The sequence below is a fragment of the Mixophyes fleayi genome, chromosome 3 (genome assembly GCF_038048845.1).
Source record: "Mixophyes fleayi isolate aMixFle1 chromosome 3, aMixFle1.hap1, whole genome shotgun sequence".
In the NCBI taxonomy this organism is placed as follows: Eukaryota; Metazoa; Chordata; class Amphibia; order Anura; family Limnodynastidae; genus Mixophyes; species Mixophyes fleayi.
The window spans coordinates 63,929,472-63,952,980 of NC_134404.1; the positions used below are offsets into that span (position 1 = coordinate 63,929,472).

At 39.3% G+C, this 23,509-nt stretch overlaps 1 protein-coding gene across 1 annotated transcript in view; it reads right to left on the reverse strand.

Moving 5' to 3' along the window:
* Positions 1–300: 300 nt before the first annotated feature.
* Positions 301–23,509, reverse strand: part of LOC142143129 (serotransferrin-B-like) — a 64,720-nt gene continuing 41,511 nt past the window's right edge. Inside the window, exons 8-17 of the mRNA XM_075200842.1 lie at positions 20,900–21,047; positions 20,572–20,720; positions 19,282–19,378; positions 18,478–18,519; positions 10,559–10,717; positions 8,465–8,615; positions 7,189–7,253; positions 5,489–5,673; positions 2,195–2,387; positions 301–430 (exon numbers count right to left, since the gene is read on the reverse strand). Of these exons, the coding sequence (XP_075056943.1) occupies positions 396–430; positions 2,195–2,387; positions 5,489–5,673; positions 7,189–7,253; positions 8,465–8,615; positions 10,559–10,717; positions 18,478–18,519; positions 19,282–19,378; positions 20,572–20,720; positions 20,900–21,047 (1,224 nt within the window). The 3' untranslated portion in view covers positions 301–395. The remainder of the gene's footprint in view (positions 431–2,194; positions 2,388–5,488; positions 5,674–7,188; positions 7,254–8,464; positions 8,616–10,558; positions 10,718–18,477; positions 18,520–19,281; positions 19,379–20,571; positions 20,721–20,899; positions 21,048–23,509) is intronic.

A 23,509-nucleotide genomic window follows, 5' to 3' on the forward strand; every position in this document is an offset into this window, starting at 1 on the left:
ATTTCAGTGTAAAAATAAAGCTATCAATCATTTATGTGCTACATGAAAAAACAGCCAGCATTTTCTTTACATGCAAAATAATAAACTAATTTGCACCCCTTGCATTGTAACATGGTTTGCCCAGGATCAAGTTTACTTCTTTTTTTTGCCTTGCTCTCCTTAGTGACTCAGGCCCTGGATTCATACGTAGTTGATAAAAAGATAAAGAAATTCTAAAACACTGCAAAATATGTTTTTAAAATAAATGCAGAAAGTGCTCATCATATACATTCAAACTGAGTTTTTATTGAACAAAAATATGCATTTCTAGATGGGACAAATCTAGGGATGAGTAGAAACACGACCAGCGTAGAATAATGAAAAATCAGTGGATAACTCTTGACTGCCAGACTTCCCTAACAGCTGTGAAACAAGCAGGCAGAGAGCAGTTCTGTAGATAGAAAGATGCAAGGAAACAATTAGCAAAGTACCATAAATCTTTTCTTGCCAGAAAACATATAGTCATGACAACAGTTTGTTTACACTGACATCCTGGTTGGGAAGCGTTGGGCTTACCAGGGCCGCCAACAAATAGCCCCCCCCCCTATCATTGCCACCAACAGGCCCCCAAGAGTACTTTGGAACAGTCCCTCCTTTTTGGGGATCCTGGGTTCTTCTGCAGCCACTGAGGATCAGAGACTGAATCCTAGCAGTGTTTTACACAGACCGAGCACTTTGATGTCTGTTCACTATCAGTGGCTGATTGCCTTCTGTTTATGTTCCCATCCTATCCTCCATACATGTACAACTACATAATTACTGCTGCTTAGTGAAAATGTCATAAATGTAAACATGATCACCATGTGTCTCCTTATACAGCCACTGTGGGGAAAGATAGGGGTCAATTTGAAATGCTCCAAATTATGGAAAAGCCCTTATATGAAAATCACAAGCATTCTGGATAATAGATAGCTCCTCTAAAAATAGAAATTACTGTATCTGTTTTATTGATTTATTAAATAATACACATGTGCTCGTTTGAGAATCTTGAAGACATGAACTGTTTGGCTGTGGTGGATTTCTGAAAATCACCGTTTGCACTTTTTCAAGCTATTCTCTGTACAGGATATTGTTAAGAAAACCACCATGTCTAGTGCTCATAGGCTCACACACATTCTAGTGCTCATAGGCTCACACACATTCTAGTGCTCACAGGCTCACACACTGTCTAGTGCTCACAGGCTCACACACTGTCTAGTGCTCATAGGCTCACACACAGTCTAGTGCTCATAGGCTCGCACACTGTAGTGCTCACAGGCTCACACACTGTCTAGTGCTCATAGGCTCACACACAGTCTAGTGCTCATAGGCTCGCACACTGTCTAGTGCTCATAGGCTCGCACACTGTCCAGTGCTCATAGGCTTGCACACTGTCCAGTGCTCATTGTCTCGCACACTGTCCAGTGCTCATAGGCTCGCACACTGTCCGGTGCTCATAGGCTCGCACACTGTCCAGTGCTCATAGGCTCGCACACTGTCCAGTGCTCATAGGCTCACACACATTCTAGTGCTCACAGGCTCACACACTGTCTAGTGCTCATAGGCTCGCACACTGTCCAGTGCTCATTGTCTCGCACACTGTCCAGTGCTCATAGGCTCGCACACTGTCCAGTGCTCATAGGCTCGCACACTGTCCAGTGCTCATAGGCTCGCACACTGTCCAGTGCTCATAGGCTCACACACATTCTAGTGCTCACAGGCTCACACACTGTCTAGTGCTCATAGGCTCGCACACTGTCCAGTGCTCATAGGCTCGCACACTGTCTAGTGCTCATTGGCTCGCACACTGTCTAGTGCTCATAGGCTCACACACTGTCTAGTGCTCATAGGCTCACACACTGTCTAGTGCTCATAGGCTCACACACTGTCTAGTACTCATTAGCTCACACACATTCTAGTGCTCACAGGCTCACACACTGTCTAGTGCTCATAGGCTCGCACACTGTCCAGTGCTCATAGGCTCGCACACTGTCTAGTGCTCATTGGCTCGCACACTGTCTAGTGCTCATAGGCTCACACACTGTCTAGTGCTCATAGGCTCACACACTGTCTAGTGCTCATAGGCTCACACACTGTCTAGTACTCATTAGCTCACACACTGTCTAGTGCTCATAGGCTCACACACTGAAGAAAATGAAGTTGGATGCAATACTACCTGACGTTGTTGAGCATTTGTTAAGGACAGACACAGCCGAATAGTATGCATTTCCTAGGAATTCCTCCATAGTAATTTTTTGATCAATTTCAAGCAAACATTGGGCAGAGTCCTTAAACAGAAGGTCTTTGCCCTCTTTAGAGCCAAACATCTGAAATTTGTGTCTTTGGATTCCATTCCGTCCAAACAGTGACTGAAAATGTAGAAGTGAATGAATAATAAAAATGCACCTTGTCAGTGTTACATATAGTGTGATTAGTAACCAAATACATGTATACACCTATATATCAGAAAGCAAATTGGATTGCTAAATATAAACATTAAATCTTTGAAGAAGAAGGAGCTGTTCTTATGCAGAAAAAAGTTTCCTGGAAATGCAATATTAACTTCTGAAGAATTATAGGAAAGGTGGCTGTACTGACCTCCTGCAGAATAATTGGCAGTGTTTTGTTGAGTGTTTTGCGGCATTAATACATGTAAGAATATTAATTAATATGCTGTGCCAATGGGCAAGATATGTAACGTAGTAAGATGGTAGATATTCTTTACTATTTTTTTTTATTAATCAGTATTGCTGTCATTTGGACCTAAATTCTAGTATAAAATGACTAAATTGGCCTTGCATAACAGTTTCAGACTTGAGCAAAGTTAAGATATTTTTTTCCCTTTACCATACAATTTAATTAAGGTTGGAAAAACCAATATAACATACTGGTTGGGAGGGAGCTCTGAAATGGAAGTCCAACATATCATTAACAATGGGGAGCAGAATCAGAGAGGAGGAGAGGAGAGGATCCCCAACCAGTTATATGCCCCTAGGTCCTAGCTGATAGTCAGGGGGGCTATTTTGCTGTTAGCAGCTTTGGTGTTTTTTCCATTTAGAAGTATAGAAGGAGTTCTTTTTAGTTATGCTGCCCTGAGGAGGCAGTCTGAGTGCCGAAGGAAAGGTTTTGTGTAATGTAGCAAATGGAAAGGAACTATTCCAACGATAGAACATTAGGGTATCCCAGTTCTGGGTCAGAGTAGTTCTTCCCTGAAAAAGGCAACATAAACAAGGACTTTTTAGAATTATTGTCCACTAACCAAGATTTGAGCTAGGTTGCTCTCTGGATTGAATTGGCTGAAGATCTGCTCGTTAGACTGGCACAATGAAGGCCATGTCGTCCATGTAGGAGATGCTTTCAAGTTATTAGATGAACGATGCATCAGTTCTGCTCTGAGAGTGCTGTTGGGGAACCATGTTAGGAGCTGTTCTGTCCAAGTAATTGTGCCTTGGAAGGCTGCACCAATGAGCAATTTATATCTAGGATTCTGTAGCAGGCTGATGCAAATTGGAAGCTGAAAGTACTGGGGATAGGCTGTAGCAGGCACAGCATTCTGTTAACTAATGCCATACTGACAGCATAAGAGCTGATGTTATTTCAGGGTTCCTGCTGCTGGTTAGCTGCACCAGGGCCACCATCAGGTCAATATGGGGGGCACCACTATATGGGGCCTGGAATGATGACACTTCCTTGAATGGATGACCCATCACACAATGAGGCTCAGCAGGGGGGCGACACCCATTGCAGCTCAAGCCAGCCATCTCTCTCAGTTGCAGAGCTCTACTAAATGCAACACCTGTCTCCAGCTCTTCACCGTGAAGCACAGAGTTGGAGAACAGTCTAGCATTTATAAAGGGCTAGGCGCCATGGGAAGGGGGGCAGGCATGGAGGGGGCAGCAATGAGAGAGGCATTGGAGGGGCTGCAATGAGAGATACATGGAAAAAAAGGATCTGCTTTTTTCTAAGAACTGTTTATTAAGAGTGGACGTTATAATTTTGAACTTTGATGCATTTTTGGGTAGTGGTATTGTTAGCAATATTTATTTATGGATTTTGTCTTGTTTTATCTATTTATTTGCTGAAGTTCAGAAATAAATTTATGTTTGTTAAATGGAAAATTAGGTGTCTTGAGGTTTTAAGATAAGATTACTATTGAGAAGTTATGTGTGACTATAAGCATCCTCCACAAGTTAGAGTTTTTAAGCACCTTATATTTTATATGGTAAATTCATGCTCTGGATGTGGGATTCCTTTTACATAATATACATCACAAGCCCATTCTATGCACACTACGCTGCCTCTAGTAACTGTACAGAGTTGGTGTAATAGTTACTCTGCATATTTTCTACAAGGCCTCTCATCTTGCTGGTTAGATGCTTGCACTGGTCTCTGCTCGTATCCTGCACTATGCTTGGTTATGAATGTGTGCCCTGGGGAGATCAGGCCCCAAATGTTTGTAAATAGCTAATCCTGTGAGAGGCTAGTGTGATAACTGGAGTGAGCCTGACTGTCACAGTGACAGCCAGGCTGACGGCAGCAGCACGGATGCCGGGGACTGGAGGACAGCGGGACCCCTGTAAGACTATGCCGCCGGGCCCCCTAGTGAGCCCGGGCCTGGTACAACAGTACCCCCCGTACTCCCCTGATGGCGGCCTTGCTCACTGCCACATTCTAGGATCCAGTTTTTTCATCCTCAAAAGTGCAAAGTAAAAAATCTGGAACATAATAACATAAGGGCAACGCCCTGTATCCACCTTCAATGCAGGGCAATGGAAAAATAACTATGGAAGAAGCAAGAGAACAGTGTGCTGTGTACTCAAATATCTGAAGGTGACCAATTAGTTTATTAACATGCACCCATCCATTTGCAGTAAAATTGCCTATTATCCTGACTCAATGCCAATCAAAATGATTTTTAAAGAGTATTAACTATTAAGGAATATATAACATACAAGTTAACCCGTGCATGATACTCATGCATTATAGTCAAATCAAGCTACTTAAGGTGTTAAAAAGGTTCTTGTCATGCATTTGGGCCATAGCCCAGGCCTCAACTACCAACCACTCCCCACTGTCACCCCCGGCAACCACCAACCACTCCCAACTGTCTCCTTCAAGAAATATATATATATTTTTTAAATCTTTATAAACACGTTTAACAATTAACAAATTAAATTAACAAATTAAAAACATCTTAGTATACCAAATTTCAGCCCTTTCTGAATTTTTTTATCCACACACACTAAGAATTTAGTAGGTCAGTGTATAACTCTGCCCAGCAGGTGGCGCTGCAGCTTGGTTTTATTTTTTACACACACACACACACACACACACACAGACTGACAGACTAACACACGCCACTAGACATTTATATATTAGATATATATATTAAGTGACAGGGATTTTCAAGAAAGGAAAGTGCAACTAATGATGTTGGACTTGATAGCAGAGATTGGGAGAAGGCGCTTACCTGCTGTTTCTTAACAACCTTTAAAACATTGTTTCTCTTCTCTGGTCGACTAACCACAGCATGTGCTGGAACCTCCGCCAAGTTGCACGTCTTGTAGTCACTGGCCGAGGCGCGAGAGCCATCAAGACATAGCAACTCAAAATCACTTGCCTTCAGTTTTTTGGCCCAATCTGCAGGGTTTTTGCCTGAAAGAAGAAAACCCATAAAAACTAACATAGTCTTACAAAAATAGCAAATTCACAGGATAATCCTAGGTGCTCAAGAGTAATTTATAGTAAAAAAAAAAGTTAATAAATAGCAGATGCTGAGGGGTTAATGCATCCCCCACATGAATTGTTAATGAAAGATATCAGACAAAAGACATGTGCTTATTTATCAATCTCTTAAGACATAAAAATATCACCATCATCACCATTTATTTATATAGCGCCACTGATTCTGCAGCGCTGTACAGAGAACTCATTCACATCAGTCCCTGCCCCTTTGGAGCTTACAGTCTAGATTCCCTAACATACATACACACACAGACAGAGAGAGAGAGATAGAGACTAGGGACAATTTTTGATAGTAGCCAATTAACCTACCAGTATGTTTTTGGAGTGTGGGAGGAAACAGGAGCACCCGGAGGAAACCCATGCAAACACAGGGAGAACATACAAACTCCACACAGATAAGGCCATGGTCGGGAATTGAACCCGTGACCCCAGCGCTGTGAGGCAGAAGTGCTAACCACTTAGCCACCGTGCTGGCCAAAATATATAAAAGAAACTAAAGAAACAATATATATAAATACCACAGATATATATTATTGTTATTAAATTTGTTAGTTATAGACAACAATTATATAGAAAGAAAAAAAAACATCCAAAAGTTTAAAATTCAGATTTGTGCTTTTCAATTGAAAACATATATGGTGATTAGACTTATCCTGGTATAATTGTGTCAAGTTCTACTTTAGAATGTAGACAAACTTATGTATGAAACAGCCACAAAGTTCTTGCCAATCCTGAATCAAGACATCTTATTCCTGTGAACTCCAAAACTTAATGCAATTATACTAACAGGATAAGTCCCAAGACAATATATGTTTTCAATTGAGTAGCATGAATCTGATTTTTTAAATGTTTGGATGTTTTTTTCTTCTTTCTATATATCATATAATTAACTTGTTATTTATGGACATTTGCTGTATATTTTTTTTACTATTTTTTTATATTCTTTTATATATTCTTATGTCTTAAGGGATTGATAAATAAGCACATCTCTTTTGTCCGATATCCATAACTACTAGTTTTACTAAATACTATAAGAACTGATCCAGTTCAAAGTTTGTCATATAATGAGTGTTGAGGATCCTATCAAATTATACCCATATAATACACTTTTTGGAGGAGGCCTTTTTGTGGATTGAAGCAATAGTCATGAGAATATAACCTAACAATTCAGTAGGAATCAATGACATCAGCATGACATTATACAGGTTATTACTTAATGCGAAAGAAGTGCCTGTATGGGCATACATCCTGAACATACCTCAGTCCTGGTGTTCTTCCTGGTGAATTGTTTGAATATCGGATCACTGCACAAAATGCTGGCTCCATATTGTATAGGTCACATCTACACTTTAACATTGACAATGATCCACTAATTATTTATCATAACAGTATCCCTAACTGTGGAAATGGCATTCTAGTTCTTACCATCTGTGTTTTCAAATACAGTGGTGTGCTTTACAAAAGCCACATCTCCTCTCTCGACTAAGCACCTAAAAATAAACAAATATTAATTCAACAATATGTTCACGTTCTCATCATAGTGTACGATTATAACCAAATCAGTATCATATATTTTTTTTAAAATTAAGTCTATGCATTGTTCATTGTAATGACAAAATAGTGACTGAAGTCATCCTGGTCCTACTCTTTGATGCTCACATTAGGACTCATGTAGAAGTGGATGCGTTTGCACTCAAAACATACTTAGGAAAGGACACACAAAAAAGTCTATGCGCATGCATATGTTGGGTCAGACGAATCTCAAGTTTAAATACTCATGTGCCATGATACTGTACAGATGTGGCTTGAAAGTGTTAGTAGTAAATACTCTTTGTACACAATATAATAATGTAATATACACAGGAGAATGTCTTGATAGTTCTAAATTAAATGTGAAAGTTGCATTTTCAATATAAAATGTAATTAAATGCAATCAGAAATACAAATTAAGTTGAAATACAAACATCTGTTGTGTTTTCCCTATAAGAATTATATGGGAATATTCTTCCTTGTAATAGTTCAAATGGAAATGTCAATTATGTAGAACAAATAGACAGCCGCTATGTGATACAAGCATTGTAGGGGTCAATACGCAATTGTCCAATCAGAAGCAGCTAGATAGTGCTGCCAATTCCTCGTTATCTTTGTGTATTGTTGCACCAGCCCTCCATCATCTGTAAGAGATACACAAGCTACACCCCATCTCTGCGGATGCGTCCATGTCTAATTGTGGTACAAATACTGTACGGAGCTTATTCTTGCCCTCCACTGCCCGCCCCATTTTAGCCTCTCCAAGGAGACGTAAGTCATCTGTTCGCACAAATGTATATATGGACGGTCAAAATATGAAAACCTTTGATTCGCTTTGATTATACCAAATTGTGAGTGGTCATTTGATTTTATTCATAGATACATAAATTTCATGTTGGCACTTACAGAAATGAAAAAAAACTCATGTATATTTTGTGATACGGAAGATGACAGACACAAACAACTTCATGCTTTTATTGTTCACATCACAAATAGCACAGCAGACTTTTGTCAGGATGACACCAGGCGACCCTTGCTCTAGTTAGACACAGTTCATCTGCTTATTCATCGGCCAACTAGCTGATATCAGTCGCCCACAAGAACAAACAGTCTTTTTATCCTCCACCCAAGCACTACAAACTCTCCACAGAGTGATATTATTTTCAATTACCTTAAGGCTCCTGAGTATCCATAATAAGCCTCTGCATCACTGGGAGAGCATTTTGTGTTTGTCAGAGTTTTTTGTGGGTCACCGATACACAATTTGCAGAAGTTAGAATTAATGTCAGAGCCAGGAGCACAGCTCCGACTGAAATATGAACCTGACAAAAACACAAAAACAGATTGAATAGTACAGTTTATACATCGTAACAACATTCCTAAACTCCAAGACAAGGGTAAAAACTGTAGATAAGCATGCTATGTATGCAATGCTACTGCAGTGTTTTCCTGTATTAAAGATGTTGTATTAAACCTTTTCTTACTGCAGGTGAATTCCTTATTATGAATTTATTCACTATAATTGATGAACTTGTTATTTATAAGTGGGTGTGATTTATACCTCAACCAAATTTATTTTCATGTTTCTTTTTGGTGCGTTGCTTTACTTTAGAATATTTTTTTTTAGTTTATCAGTTTACCCAAGTTATTTTATATTTTTTTGGAGGGGTAAGCATGGGGCGGTGGGACAAATTAGTTTTATATTTTAGAGTAGATAACATTCTATTCCATTGACCTTAGATAGGGAACAATCAGTGAAAATCACAAAAATTGCACAATGTTACATTTATACAGTTAATTTAACCTGCAAACTGTAGTTGTCTACTTCTCCTGAGCTGAGTGTAGAGATTTTTCACTTGAGGTGTAAGATTGTTATAGAGCCAGAAATAAGAGCAGTTTTTTTCACAATACTTTTAACTTCTTTTGCAAGGAGGCCTTAAAGAGTCACCAGAGACTAAAGCAGATGTCCTCTTTTATTAACACTCTAATCTAATAGTAGTTACAATTAGATCTATTTCAGTGTGGATTTATTACTGATGCCTTGTCTCCAGATATCCCAATAACCTGTGATGCCTTGCCTATCTGTGTTGAAGTCTTTTGTGAAAGGTGATGTTAAATAAACTTGATTAAAAAAAAAAATATTTGCATCTAGCAAATAATTTTCAGAATGACTGGGGTGGTCAGGAACCAAATAAATGGTGCCTTGTCCCATCAATTAACCCAGTGATGACTGAAGGCTAAGGGAATGGAGGCAGTTGTCTTAGGCCATGAGCTTGGGAAGACCTCACCATTGCTAAAACTTGCACGTGTGATTCCAGTGCATCAAAGAGATTGTCAGCCCTGGTGGTAATTTTTGTTCTCTACAAAACTGCTTATGTGACAGCACAAAACAGCATTTTCAGTGAACTTTTGCACATTCCTAAATGGGCGTTAATGTCTACAGTCTAAATCCTATATCAGACAAGCTCAGACTACGACTGACCAGCAGTCATCATCCTACCAAAATGTTAATATTAATGTTATGTTACTTTATAAATGTATCCATTATAGAAACAGGAATAAAGTTAAGTCTATGTACTTGAATCACTGCATTGAACCTTCTGCTTCTACATTGTTAGTAAGAAAGGAAGCCATAGTGCCAAAATTGTATGTAAATCTAATGGATATAAATTCAATGTCTAAATTGATGAAAAATTGTTTATTATAGGGACAGAATGATAATTCTTTCTTTGAAAGTCTAACCTCGTAAGCCGACCATTTTTGTGTGGAGATGTTAATCACCAGTTCTAGTGAATCCTTTATTGCTGTTTGTTCTTTAATTATGTTTTGCTTTTGTCTCCATAGAAGACTTTCTTTAGTACAACATCTATCACTGTGGCCCAAAACATTTATAAAGACACTATCAATTTAATTACATTTGCTTATTGGGAACAGTATTCATATACTATTATATACGCTACAATCTGTTTTAGGACTTGTGGATTCTCCATACGCTGGAGTCTGAGCTGCATTCACTGCTTAGATTACCCAGCACTGCATATAGGGTTCTGTCCCCTTCCTTGTTCTTTCCTCACCATAGGCTACATTTTGGTACTATACTATATACACTTATCTTGGTCTGGTTCGCTGTAGCTGAAATACACCAACGTAGCAGCACTCACCATCCATTCATGGTTTTTATTATACAAAGAATAAAATGTATGTAACACAGTATAGTCTCAGTGTAACTATTTTACTTAGTTTTGGCACTTTGTATTACACTCACCAATATCACAATTGTTGTTTTTCTTATTAATAAGACCAACAGGAATATTCCAGCCAGCGGTGCGCCCCACAGCTGTGTGACAGGATGTCTTTCCTTTCAGATTGTTCCATGAGATGTCTTTGTTGGTTTTTTTTACAACGGCAACAGCATAATATGTACCTTGGTAGAGGACGCATGAGAAATAATAATTTTCTACTATCCATAATCCAGACTAGACAATAATGCTCGTTTACATTTATGTGCAAAATAAGTTAGAATGGGAATGCTTAAAACACAGTCCATTGCTCTATCTTTTGTATTTAAATAGAGAATCAGCAGACCATGCATAGAAGACTTTACTTTAGAAAGAACAACTGAGACAGTGGTGAGACAAGTGACTGTACATCCCAGGTGAATGTGGCAAAATAATCCCCTTCACACTATGAGCAAACCCATTTACAATTCTCTGGTGGTTTGTGCACAATACAGAGCCCATAACCTGGTGGCTAGTAAACAATACATAGCTCATTGTCTGATGACTAGTATATAATACAGAGTCATTTGTCTGATGACTAATATGTAATACAAAACCCATAACCTGATAGCTAATATACAATACAGAGCACATAGCCAGGTGGCTAGTATATAATACAGAGCCATTTGTCTGATGCCTAATATGTAATACAAAACCCATAGCCTGATAGCTAATATAGATTACAGAGCACATAGCCAAGTGACTAGTATATAATACAGAGCCATTTGTCTGATGGTTAATATGTAACACAAAGCCCATAGCCTGATAGCTAATATACAATACAGAGCACATAGCCTGGTAACTTTCATATAATACAGAGCACGTTGTCTGACTGACTATAATACAACAGAGAGCCCATTACAAACTCTTTGCCTGTTAGTAAGAGCATAATACATATTCAATACCCTGGGAGCCCACAGTACAATACAACACATTCCCTAATGGTCACTGTACAACAGAGCAGATTCCCTGATGGCCAGATGGGTGGCAGAGTGACCAGGTCACAGAGATGTTGTCAGAATGTGGCTTTTAGTGTGAGTTCTGGAACAAAAATGGTTAAAAAAAACTCTGCAAAAGTAAAGGCACTATTAATAGGATTCATATTTCACCTTCTAGTTTAATGTGTGCAGGAAAAGCATATTTCTATGTGCACTTTGGCCAATGTAACAAAAACCTTCAAATACAAAAGTGATACTTGTAATAAGGACTGTGTCGATGTCCCCTCATCATCATGATTAAGTTTAAGCCATAAATAAGGCTACATTCACAGTATTTTAGGAGATTATTCTACCTCCCCGCAACCCTGGGCACATTCCTGGTTTGTGGAGGCATCACTGAAAAGCAGAAAGTAGGGGTGCACTTTGCAGTGAGTGGACCTTATAGCTCTTAAGCACTCTTATGTTTAATCAAAACCAAGCAGTATTATAGGGTAAAAATGTGCATTTTTAATCCATGAAAGTGGTTGTAAAAAATGACTTTCCAGGGGTAGTTGCAAGGACCATGAAGTTGGCGTGCACCTTGAACATGTACAGAAGCATTGTTTTTGTGGTTCGTAATTGAGGTCTAGCTAAAAAAAAAAATTATCTGAAAAGTTTGCTGGTGTGGGTGTGGATGGATAAAAAGATAGCTCAACATTGTACCTTGTACTTTATGGTGTAAGCTAAGTATACTGTATATAGGAGCTGCCTAAGTTCCTTCTGGTTAGTGGCAGCAGGTACTGCAGGATAGCGCATTATGGGCCTTATGTAGAGTTCGAAGTTAAAGTCTAGGTGGAAATTACGTCTGTTAAACTATATAATTTACTTAGTACGTAGAGCCGCAGGTATTGTGTATATGTAACCCTGCATGGTACACAAAATACATACATTTCAGTGAGTTAGGTTTAAAGGGTAACATGCTAAAAGCGTATGATACACTATTAGTTGTAAGACAGAGAAGTAAATAACTGCTAGCCTAGCCTAGAGCTGGTTTTACTTTTTAGAAGGGGTCCTGCTCTTTTCTTTTGCTTCTTTTTGTGTAAGCAGGCAGTGAAAGGTCCGTACTGATGATCATCACCAACAGCACCTATCTTGCAAGGGGAGAAGCATCCACAACAGATGTACCACCTAAGAGGCATATCTGTGTCTGCTTCCTGCTCTACATAGTACGTAATGAACATTAACACTCTCTGACTGTACTCAGGCTACGTTAGCCCGCCCCTTCCCACCACATATCGCCTTTCTACTAGAGATGCTCGGGCCCGGTTCTCTGAGAACCGAGCCAACTTGAACTTCGCATATCCGAGTACCGAGCTGAGCAGGCTCGGTACTTTTGCATGCCCTCAGAAGTGAGAACAAGGCAAAACGTCAAAACTGCATCGTCAGATCTTGTGAGTTTTGGATTCTGTAAGTACCTCCCTCCACGGAGATCCAGTGCAATTTCACAGAGAGACACAGAAGGGGTAGCAGGGTTGTTTGCAGTCTCCAGTGCAGTTGGGCAGCGTCATTAATGAAAGAGAAAGAGGAGGAGTGGCAATGCTCTTGGCAGTCTCCAGTGACATTCTACAGTGCCATAGCTCACCCAGAAACAGGAGAGGTGGCAGTTTTCAGTGCTGAAACCAAAATTATAATAATAGAGCTGACAGTGTTATTAAAAGTCTACAGTCACATTTGTACTGTGTCATCAAAATGGATTCACATCAGTCCACAGAAGACCAGGAGCACCAAGCAGCTACTGGCACAAGTCATGCTGATAGTAATCCCTCCACATCATCCGCTAAAGCCTATTTTAAAGTGCATAATGTTTTTAAGTCAGGGAAACAAAAATGTAAAAAAGCACCTTTTGCCTTGGTAAAGAAAAAAAACACCTGTAATGCAGGCAAAGGTAGTGCTGAAAAAAATAAAATTGCAGTGGCAAGGAAAGAATCAGGCCTTCGACTTTCTCTGAGTGCTAGTTCTGCAACTGTCAGTGAACCATCTTCTTGTAAAGTCAGTCATGATGATACAAGACCTTGTCTTTCTGACTGAAAAAATGGTGCCCAAATACTTTTACGTGTAAATGCAGAGCTGGACTTAAACAGCGAAGGCATTAGAAGAAACAGTATGTTTAGATTCAGAAATTACACAAATCCCTGAGGAGAGTCTATCCAGGAGTGCTGACCTTTCTGATAATATACTCATAAAAAGCCTCATTTCAGCATTTCTGCAGATGGGTGGATGAGCTACCAAAGTGTAGCTAGTGATACACAAATTTCAACAGGATGAGGGGGATATTTGTGTAGCTGACGATGGCGATAATGAGGATGTTGACGAGGATGATGTTGTTTGTGTAAGTCCTGCACCAGTGGAAGCAGTTCTTGCACGTAATAAGAAGAAGGCCATTGTCATGCCTGGACATAAGACCAAAAAATCCACCTCTTATGTGTGCAATTATTTTTACCCAAATCCTGACAACAGTTGTTTAGCAATTTGTAGCTTTTGTAAAAGCCACAGTCAGTAGAGGTAGGGACCTTAACCATATAGGAACCGAATCCATGTTATGCCGTTTGAAGCGACTTCATGCTCAAAAAATAACAACAAGCAGTCCAGCATCAGCTAGCTCCCTTCTCTCACCTAGATCTCGGCACCTGCAATCTACACCAACAACACCTTCCTCATCAATATTTTCTTTAGCGATCAGAGTTAGTCCTCCATTCAAGTTGCAAAGGTTAGATGACTCCTCCACTATCCATGATTCCTCTGAAGGATTATTGAGCGTTAGTCCCACTGCTTCTGCAGGTGGTGGCTCTTAAACCCAGAAGCAGACCAAGAAGAAAACTACTAGTAGTTTACAACAATTGACTGTTAAACAATCCTTTGCAAGAGGAAGCAAGTATGAAAGCTGTCACCCAGTGGCAAAGTGGATCACAGATGCCATAGCAACTATGCTAGTACTAGATCTGCATCCAATATCCACTATTAATGCAGCTGGTTTTAGACAGTTAATTGAGGTCTTGTGTCCCCGCTACCAAATTCCATCACAACACCATTTTACAAGAAAAACTTTCCTCACCTGTACAAGAAGGTTCATAAAAATGTAATAATTGGGCTACAAAATGCCATTCTACCCACTGTACACTTAACCACAGATATGTGGACAAGCGGAACTGCGCAAACTAAAGATTATATGACTGTGACAGCCCACTGGGTTGGTGATTCGCCTTCACCAGCAGGTATATCAGCAGCATGTACCCAACTACATCACATTTGTCAGAGGCAGGCCATTGTGTGTATCACCAACCTCACTAAGAGGCATACAGCTGACAATCTGTTACAAAAACTAAGGGATGTCATTGCAACATGGCTTACCCTGCTTGGACTCTCCTCAGGATATGTCATTTCTGATAGTGCCACCAATATTGTGAGCATTACAGCTAGGTGAATTCCATCACATTCCCTGTTTTGATCACACAATCAACTTGGTGGTGTAGAGCTTTTTGAAAAATGACAGGGACGTGCAGGAGATGCTGTCTGTGGCCTGTAAAATATCTGGACATTTCCGCCATTCTGCAACAGCATGTAGGAGATTACAGCAGCTACAAGAACAATTTAATTTCCCCTGTCACCAACTGAAGCAAGGTAACAAGGTGGAATTCCACCCTGTATATGCTTCTGATGATGGAGGAACAGCGAAAAGCCATCCACGCTTACTCCACAAACCATGACATTGGGAAAGGAGGGGTGGGGTGTATTTTACTCAAGCCTAGTGGAGAATACTTTCCGTATTGTGCAAGGTGCTGAAACCATTCGAAGTAGTCACCTGTGAAGTGAGTTCAGACACTTCTAGCTTGAGCGAAGTGATTCCCTTAATTAGACTTTTGGAAAAGCAGCTTGATAAACTGAAGGAGGAGATTAAACAAAGCAATTATGCTAAGTATGTCGGACTTGTAGATGAAGTACTTTATTTGCTTTGCCAGGATCCAAGAGTTATCAAAATCTTGAAATCGGATCACTACATTTTGGCGACTGTGCTTGATGCTAGGTTTGAGAGCTATGTCTTCTCTTTGTTTCCAACTGATCCAGATCTCAAGAGATGCAAGGAGCTCCTAGTGAGCAAGATGACAGCTCAAGTGTTACGTGACTGGACGGCGTCTCCTCCTTCAGTTCTCAGTCAACTGCTGCTCGGAAAAAACTTACCTTTCCAAGAGACCCAGGGATGATGCAGATGACTCAGCACAACATTTGGACATCTGGTCTGGTCTAAAAGAATTGACCAAAAAATATGACACCTCTGCCGTAACTCCACCTGATCCTACTATCAACATCCAAAGGATGGTGGAGGATTATTTTAATGACAGCATAGAAATAGACACATCAGACCGTCCCTTGACATACTGGGAGGCAAAAAAGGGAATTTGGAGATCTATGTACCAACTCGCTTTGCACTGCCTAATCTGCCCACCCTCCAGTGTGTACTCTGAAAGAGTTTTCAGCACAGCCGGGAACCTTGTCAGCAATCGGTGCTACTTCCTCAAAATGTTGAAAAGATGATGTTCATAAAAATGAACTACAATTTCCACGAGGAAGGCCTTTCCCGCCAATTACATCAAAATACAGTAGAGTTCATTAACAGCACTGTTACCTTAGGTGCCTTAAGCCCATTATTAGCTTGTTTTGTGGGGGCCCAAACAAACCAAGCACTTCAGCCACAAAAGTGGCACTCCTTGTCGCTGAAGTGCTTGGTTTGTTAAAGTGTGCATGTCCTTTTTAAGATCCAACATAAGGGTGGGTGCGAGAGCCCAAGGAAAATTCCATCTTGCACCACTTTTCCTTTCAGCTACCGCTGTGTGCCAATGTTACCTACATGCGCTATATACTGTTGTGTGCTTTACAAAACTCAAAGACACCCATTGGTGATGCAAATGGCGCAGCACAACATTTTGACATCTAGCCTGGTCTACTGTAAAAGAAATGACCAAAAAAATGTGACACCTCTGCTGTAACTCCACCTGATTCTGCTATCAACTATCAACATCCAAAGAATGGTGGAGGATTATTATTAATTTTTTTGAATGGTATAAAGAAAACAGTTATATTAACAAAGAACAACGTTGCTTGCAGAAGTAATGTAAGCATGGATGTCTAAATAGACGTGTACATGTATTACTCAAACCTTCCATTTTGCTGCTGTTTCATCAGTATTGCACAGTTTGTAATCTGCACTTTACGATATACGTACCTATATATATTTTAATTTTTTGGAAATTGGGGCTGATTCGAAGCTCAGTGATGACCTTGCTTTTTGCTGTGAATTTCAATGGCTCTTTATAGTGCATTGTCTGGAACAAGATCCATTATACTCATGTCAGAGTGATCACAGTCAATTTTTGGATACCTGACGGATTTAACCTTCTGAAGTTTTTTTCAATCAGCCTTTCAATTGCTTCTCTCTCATACGTGTGACCACGTACTTTGTTTTTCAATGGGTTCACCATCTCCAACTGTGTTATAGTTGTGCTCTTAGTGACGGCGATATTCTCGTCTTCATGCAGGGGTCAGTAACACACCCATTTGTTTTCTCAGGTGTTTTAGCTGTTCTTTAAACTGAACATATTTATCGTCCTGCAACAGGGCCTCCTCTGTATTATTCTTCTGAAGCGCAGTGTATCTCTCGTGTACAAGCTCTCTTAAATCTGGGATCTCATCCGGTTGGTCACATTTTAACTTAAGTACGGTCTCCACAACTGTGTCTATATATTAGTTTAAATCTCTGTTCAATGCAGCGTATTCCAATATGACAGATTTCATGCTGCCCACATGTTCCGTGTCACAGTCTTTCTGAAGCAAACCTAATGCCACTCCAGTTGTATTATCCATTCTTGTGTCTACATAAGTTTGGCAGTTCTTCAGTGATGAGAGGGAGGTATCCACAGAGGAGAAGGAGATTATAGATGCAGCACGAGCAGACATGGTTTAATAACGCTGTTAGGATTAAGGCAGCTAAGCTATTGGTAGCTTGTTTTGTGGGGGCCCAAACAAAACAAGCACTTCAGCCACAAAAGTGCCACTGCTTGTCATTGGATTCCTTGCTTTGTTAAACTGTACATGTCCTTTTCAATATCTTAAAATAAGGGTGGGTGGGAGGGCCCAAGGACAATTCCATCTTGCACCACTTTTTTTTTCTGCCACTGCTGTGTGGCAATGTTTCCTAGATGTGCTATGAACTGCCGTGTGTTTGTGTTGTTGCTCTGTCGCTTAGAATCCAGCCAGGTCGCTGCAGTCTTTGTCCGTAAGTGTATGAAAATAGTATTGTGACCTGTGAGGTGGCCAAAATTGACTGGAAATGACTGGATATTAGTATTATTGAGGTTAATAATAATGTAGGAACAAAAAAAGAGCAAAATTATGTTATTTTACATATTTTAACTATTTTTTTAAAAGGACGGTTTTGCCAAAACCAAAACAGGAAGTTAATCCAGATCCAAAAACAAACCCAAAAAACAGGGGTCAGTGAACATCTCTACTTTCTATAAGTAGATAGACGCAACAGGGAGATACAACTCAGGCTGCATAAAGACATACATACTCCTTTTTACTGTGCATGTGCGGTACGGAAAAGTGAATTTTGCTTTACATCTGACTCTACATGAGACTCTATGTCTGGTATAGCTACAGGCTTGTTAGTGGCAGTATTCAAAGGCCTTTATTCCAAGACATGTGAGAATGTTTTAGATTAGCCTAGGGCCTGGACCAAGTACCGGATGTAATCTGGAAAGTCATCCACACCAAAACTACAACAGGTAAAACAACAGCTGCCATCCATTCATTTTATAGCATACACATCAAGGACTGTAAATGGACAGGTGTAACTCCCCTTGAGGTAGCTCTGTCATCCTGTTGCTGGGTAATATGGCTTCACACTCTAGAACACTATATACATATATATATACCTTGTGTTTTTGACCCCCTGGTTTTGCATGGTTTCATATCATCTGAAAAGTGGGAAGAAAGAGGAGACATAAGACAAAGATCTGTTAATTTGTGTAATTGTGTATCACGTTTTCCATACAGTGTTTTGTATATGTCATAAAAGGATGCAGTATGTCAGACTAGTGGAAATGTGTCTCCCCCTCTGATCTTATTGCACAAATGGCACAATCCACCTGACATGGAATACAAGGTACTTTAAAAATAGTACTGTTTTTCTTCCACCATTTTTCCCCCATACATATATCATGATGTTATTAATGCCTACTGTGCATAAAATCCATTTTTATAGTTGCTCTTAATAGCAAAAACATTTTCTAGCATGCTGTCCTGTAGCTGGTGAAAGTGATACGGCTAAAAATCACGTATCTCAGAGATGCCCCAAACTTGAGTCGCATGGATGTGTGTGCGCTCAACCCTGTCAAGCCCTTATTGTACTATTGACAATGTGCATAGGCTCCTCCCCTCTCCCGTTCTGCCAGTTTCTGGGCATGCTCAGAACAATTTTAGGCAAAATACGCTGTGTATTGGTATTTAGTTTCCTTAATGAATCAGGCCCTATGTGTTTTTTTCCCAATGGGGAAAAAGATTAAAAACTACAAAATAACTAACAAAGCAATAATCTACTGAAAAATTGACAATCTCTTGAATATCTATCTGTCTGTCTATCTTCATTCATTCAAACACTTTAGTGTTATTCCCGGAGGGGTTAAGATTTGTGGTTCTGATACAGGTAACATTGCACAAAACATAAGGACTGATGTTACCTTGGTTATAGTACTCTCCAAGCACTGGGACCAGTCCGCATTGTCCTGCTGTATACATGTACCCTCCATCCAGTGTCACTGCATCAGCGTCACCTTTCTGCAAAGACCACAAATACATGAAATCTAGGATCACGATAAAAATTAATGTGTAGATATCAACATTTTTCAAGGAGCATTTTATAAAGACATTTGGGGCTAAATGTATCAATCTCCGGTTTTGTCAACTCGCGGGAGTTCGGCGAGCTGACAGCTTAAATTTAAAGCGGCGCTGCCTTGTAAAGGGAAACTTCCCTTTACAAGGCAGCGCCGCTTTCAATTTTAGCTGTCATCTCGCCGAACTCCCGCGAGTTGACAAAACCGGAGATTGATACATTTACCCCTTAGTATGTTCCTTTAATGTTTTTGGATAGAGCAACCCATAATTATTATTACTTTTACAAATGTATATTTAGCCAGCATATACCTCTGAACTTTACTAAAAAGGGGGACAAGTATAAAAAAAACGAACGTATTCTGCTGGCTAAAGATTACTATCTTAAAGTGACACACACACACACACATGATCTGTAGTGTTAGTTTGTCAGTGCAGTGTAGTGACTTGCAGAATTGCAAAATTAATGAAATGAAGAATTGCAGAATTAGGCAAATGGTTGTCAAAGAATATGAATCTGACAGCCACATTCAAAATGCCCTAAACTGTTGGCAGATTGGTTCATTAAATATAGAATATTTGACAGCTAGAAGACATGTCAGAATACTAGTTAATTCAACATTGTAGCCTAAACATACATTGGTCTCAATAATTTATTTTAAAGACAACATAGATTGACCAATAATATGCATTGTTTTGTTTTGAGGGACAATGCTCAATAGCAGCTAATTACTAAACATACATTTACCAATCCACAATACTGCTGCTATGTAACCTAGTTACTTATAGACTATCACTCTGCAAGCAAAATGTATAAAGCAATGAGATCAGAGCCATTTGAAGAAGAAATTAGTCAATTAGTGCAACGTCATTTAAATTGGACACCATTGATATGCATTCCAGGGTGTATATTTCCTAAACTGTAGGGGTTGAAAAATTGGAGATGTTGCCTATAGCAACCAATGAGATTCTAGCTGTCATTTTGTAGAATGTACTAAATAAATGATACCTAGAATCTGATTGGTTGCTATAGGCAACATCTCCACTTTTTCAAACCTGCAGTTTAGTAAATATACCTCCAGATATTGTATTCAATTAAGGATCCATATTTTTCAATAAAAATGAAACCTCTGCCTCACCAAGATCTGTAGAATACATTCCTCTGCAGAAGAGGCCTCAGTACATTCAATGGCCCCACCACTTATAGGTGTCCAGCCATCACACTTTATCTTCTCCTGTCTGCTCTGGGTGCACCAGCGCACAGTCTCCTTGGATGGAGGGGTATCCACTGAAGATTTGATAAATGGGAATTGTTACAACCATTTTCTCATACAGTTGCATGAATCAATCACACACAACTGCTTGCAGTTTATAATATATCACTTAATTCCCTTAGTCATTTAAATAAAAATATACATTTGTAATAAAATGTATTACTGATGCTATATATTAATAGGTGTGTCTTACCAAACATTGCTTGAATGAAATTATAATGACTGGGTCCTAGATATAGGAAAGCATCCATTGCAGAAGGTAAGGGGATGAAACTTGCTGCAGATTTTTGGAAAAGCAGATTGTTCCCATACCTGGAGCTGGATAATTTGAATTCTTTTTTCTATATTTAATAAAACATTAAAAATGAAATTGTTATTGTGCATACTGAGTGACAGTAGTTTTATGGTGGTCATATACTTGATAAACAACAGTTGTGTAAGGGTGTACATCTGTATATAGCAGGAAAAACGTGTTATCTTAGTGTGTGTGGGGTATTACCAGTAATAAAATGCGCAATACTAATCTTAATTATAAAAATATATTAAAAAAATTGAAAAACATAAGTATGTATAAGAAAAATGAATAAATAAAAAGAAATAAAAATGAATAAATAAATCAGGACACATGTAGCAAGGGCTTGCTAGATGTAAATCTCTATACCTGGGAGGATTTTTAGTACTGATGTCGTATCTTTGAGACCAGTGGGTATGTTTCCTTGACAAAGTCCGCAAGCCGGATGAAACGCGTTGGAGCATAATTCTCTCAGCCACCGTAGCCGTGCACTGCGGCTCATACTCTTCCCGCGTTCATACGCGGCAACATTGCAAACGACCAGCCGAACAACTGCCAGCGGAAAATACTGTACGCAAACTGTACACATTGGCGTTCGCACTGACGATCTCATCTGGACAACCATCTAACAGCTCAGTAGGGACAGGTAGGGTAAGAAAACCTGTTTCTTTCTGATATTGGTTATAAGTTGGCTCCAGCAATGCAAATTTTGCAAAAAAGCTATAAACATCTCATGTGTCCTGATTTATTTATTCATTTTTCTTATACATACTTATGTTTTTCAAGTTTTTTTTATATATATTTAGAATTAAGATTAGTATTATGCCCTTTATTTATTTATTTAATTCCTGATATTTGTTTATAAAAGAAGCAGCATTCTAATCTAGTGAGAGCGCCATAATCCTCTTTTATTCTATTCCCAGTAATGGTTTAACGGTACATTTCTACAAAGTTGGGGGCGAATTAACTTGGTATTGCTGCCTGGTGAGGGAAACAAATTATGACCCGGGATGCCTGGTTGTACAAGTCTTATGGGCATGGGAAAAGATTTGCCTTGTTATTTGAAGTTACTTATGCAATTTAAAAATATGAAAGCTGAGTGAATAGAAAAAAATGGTCCCGAGTCCTATAGAGTCTTTCTGGCACATTATAATGGCATATTTGAAGGTTGTGCATTTGAGTGACTACAGGGTGACAAACTACTGGAACGCCTAGGATAAAGATTTTTTTTAGAAAATAACCATAGAAACATATTTATGATAAAGGGTCATTGTCTACAAACTTTGTTAACTACATGCTTATATGTTGATTTACTATGGACATTTTTAGTTTTCTCACTTAATAGCTCTTTCAGAGGAAACCTAATTAGATTAAAGGTCAGCTTTGTCCAGTGTAAGATGCCTATTGTTCTATTTTTAGACTTGTTAGGAGTTAGCTTGCTTGAACATGATACTCTTTATTAAATTATTATTATTTTTTAGTTTAAATTTAATACATACCCTCTCCTAGAGAGGGAAAGGAGAGGTGATCAAAGTAGACTAACATTAGGGACCTCAGGTAGAGTAAGTCCAACTCATGAGCGCAAAAAGATGTTTTGCAAACTGCCAATTGCTGAAGCTACGATGCATTTCAGTCTGCTCTCAGACTGATCTCAGACTGATCTCAGACTGAGACATATATCTCCCCTTCTGTCTCTCCATGCTTAAAAAGGTGAAAAAGGGGAGGTAGTAGGTGAGTCTAGCAAAGTAAGGGCATGTCCATGCTTTATTTGCTATACTGACAGGGAAGTAGTTGCAAATATGTCTCTGCAACTGTTACACACAAGTAACTACATTCATTCTAAATCAAGATCATCATGAAGAAATGTATAACTTCATTTCTCTGTGCCAAGGAAATGTGATGGAAATTTGAAACCTAAAATATAGTTAATTTTCCCAATCTAGCAGAGTGAATTCCGTGAAGGGAGTATTATTGAGTCTTACCCCCTGAAGAGAAAGATTCTTTAAAGAACCAGCATGTATTGTAATGGAGCATAGTATTCTGCTGTTATCTTGAGATTCAAGACAAGGAATAAATTACCTTGAGAATCAAGACAACGAGATTCAAGATGCCTTGTAACAGGGTTCAGATCTAACCGATGCATGCAACACCTGAGGAAGAGGTTCTCCAATGAAACAGCATGCAATGTAATAGAATGAGGTCTATTACATTATAGACTTAAACCTAGGATGAAGCATGGTTGCAGAAATATAGTGATCCAATTTCATGATGTTTCAAATCCTTGGGTCCTCACAAAGCGAATAAAGAATGTGATTTACAAGGCGAATATACTTAGAATCACTGACTTTCATCTCACCCTTCAGCTTCTCTAGCTATCTTCCAATAGTTTGATTAAGGGTATGACCTGACGTATTTATGAGAAATCCAGGACTTGAACCGCCCACATCTGTGATAAAAGCCTCTGGCCCACCCTTACTGTACAATGTCTACATTTCCGTCCCTTCCCTTTCC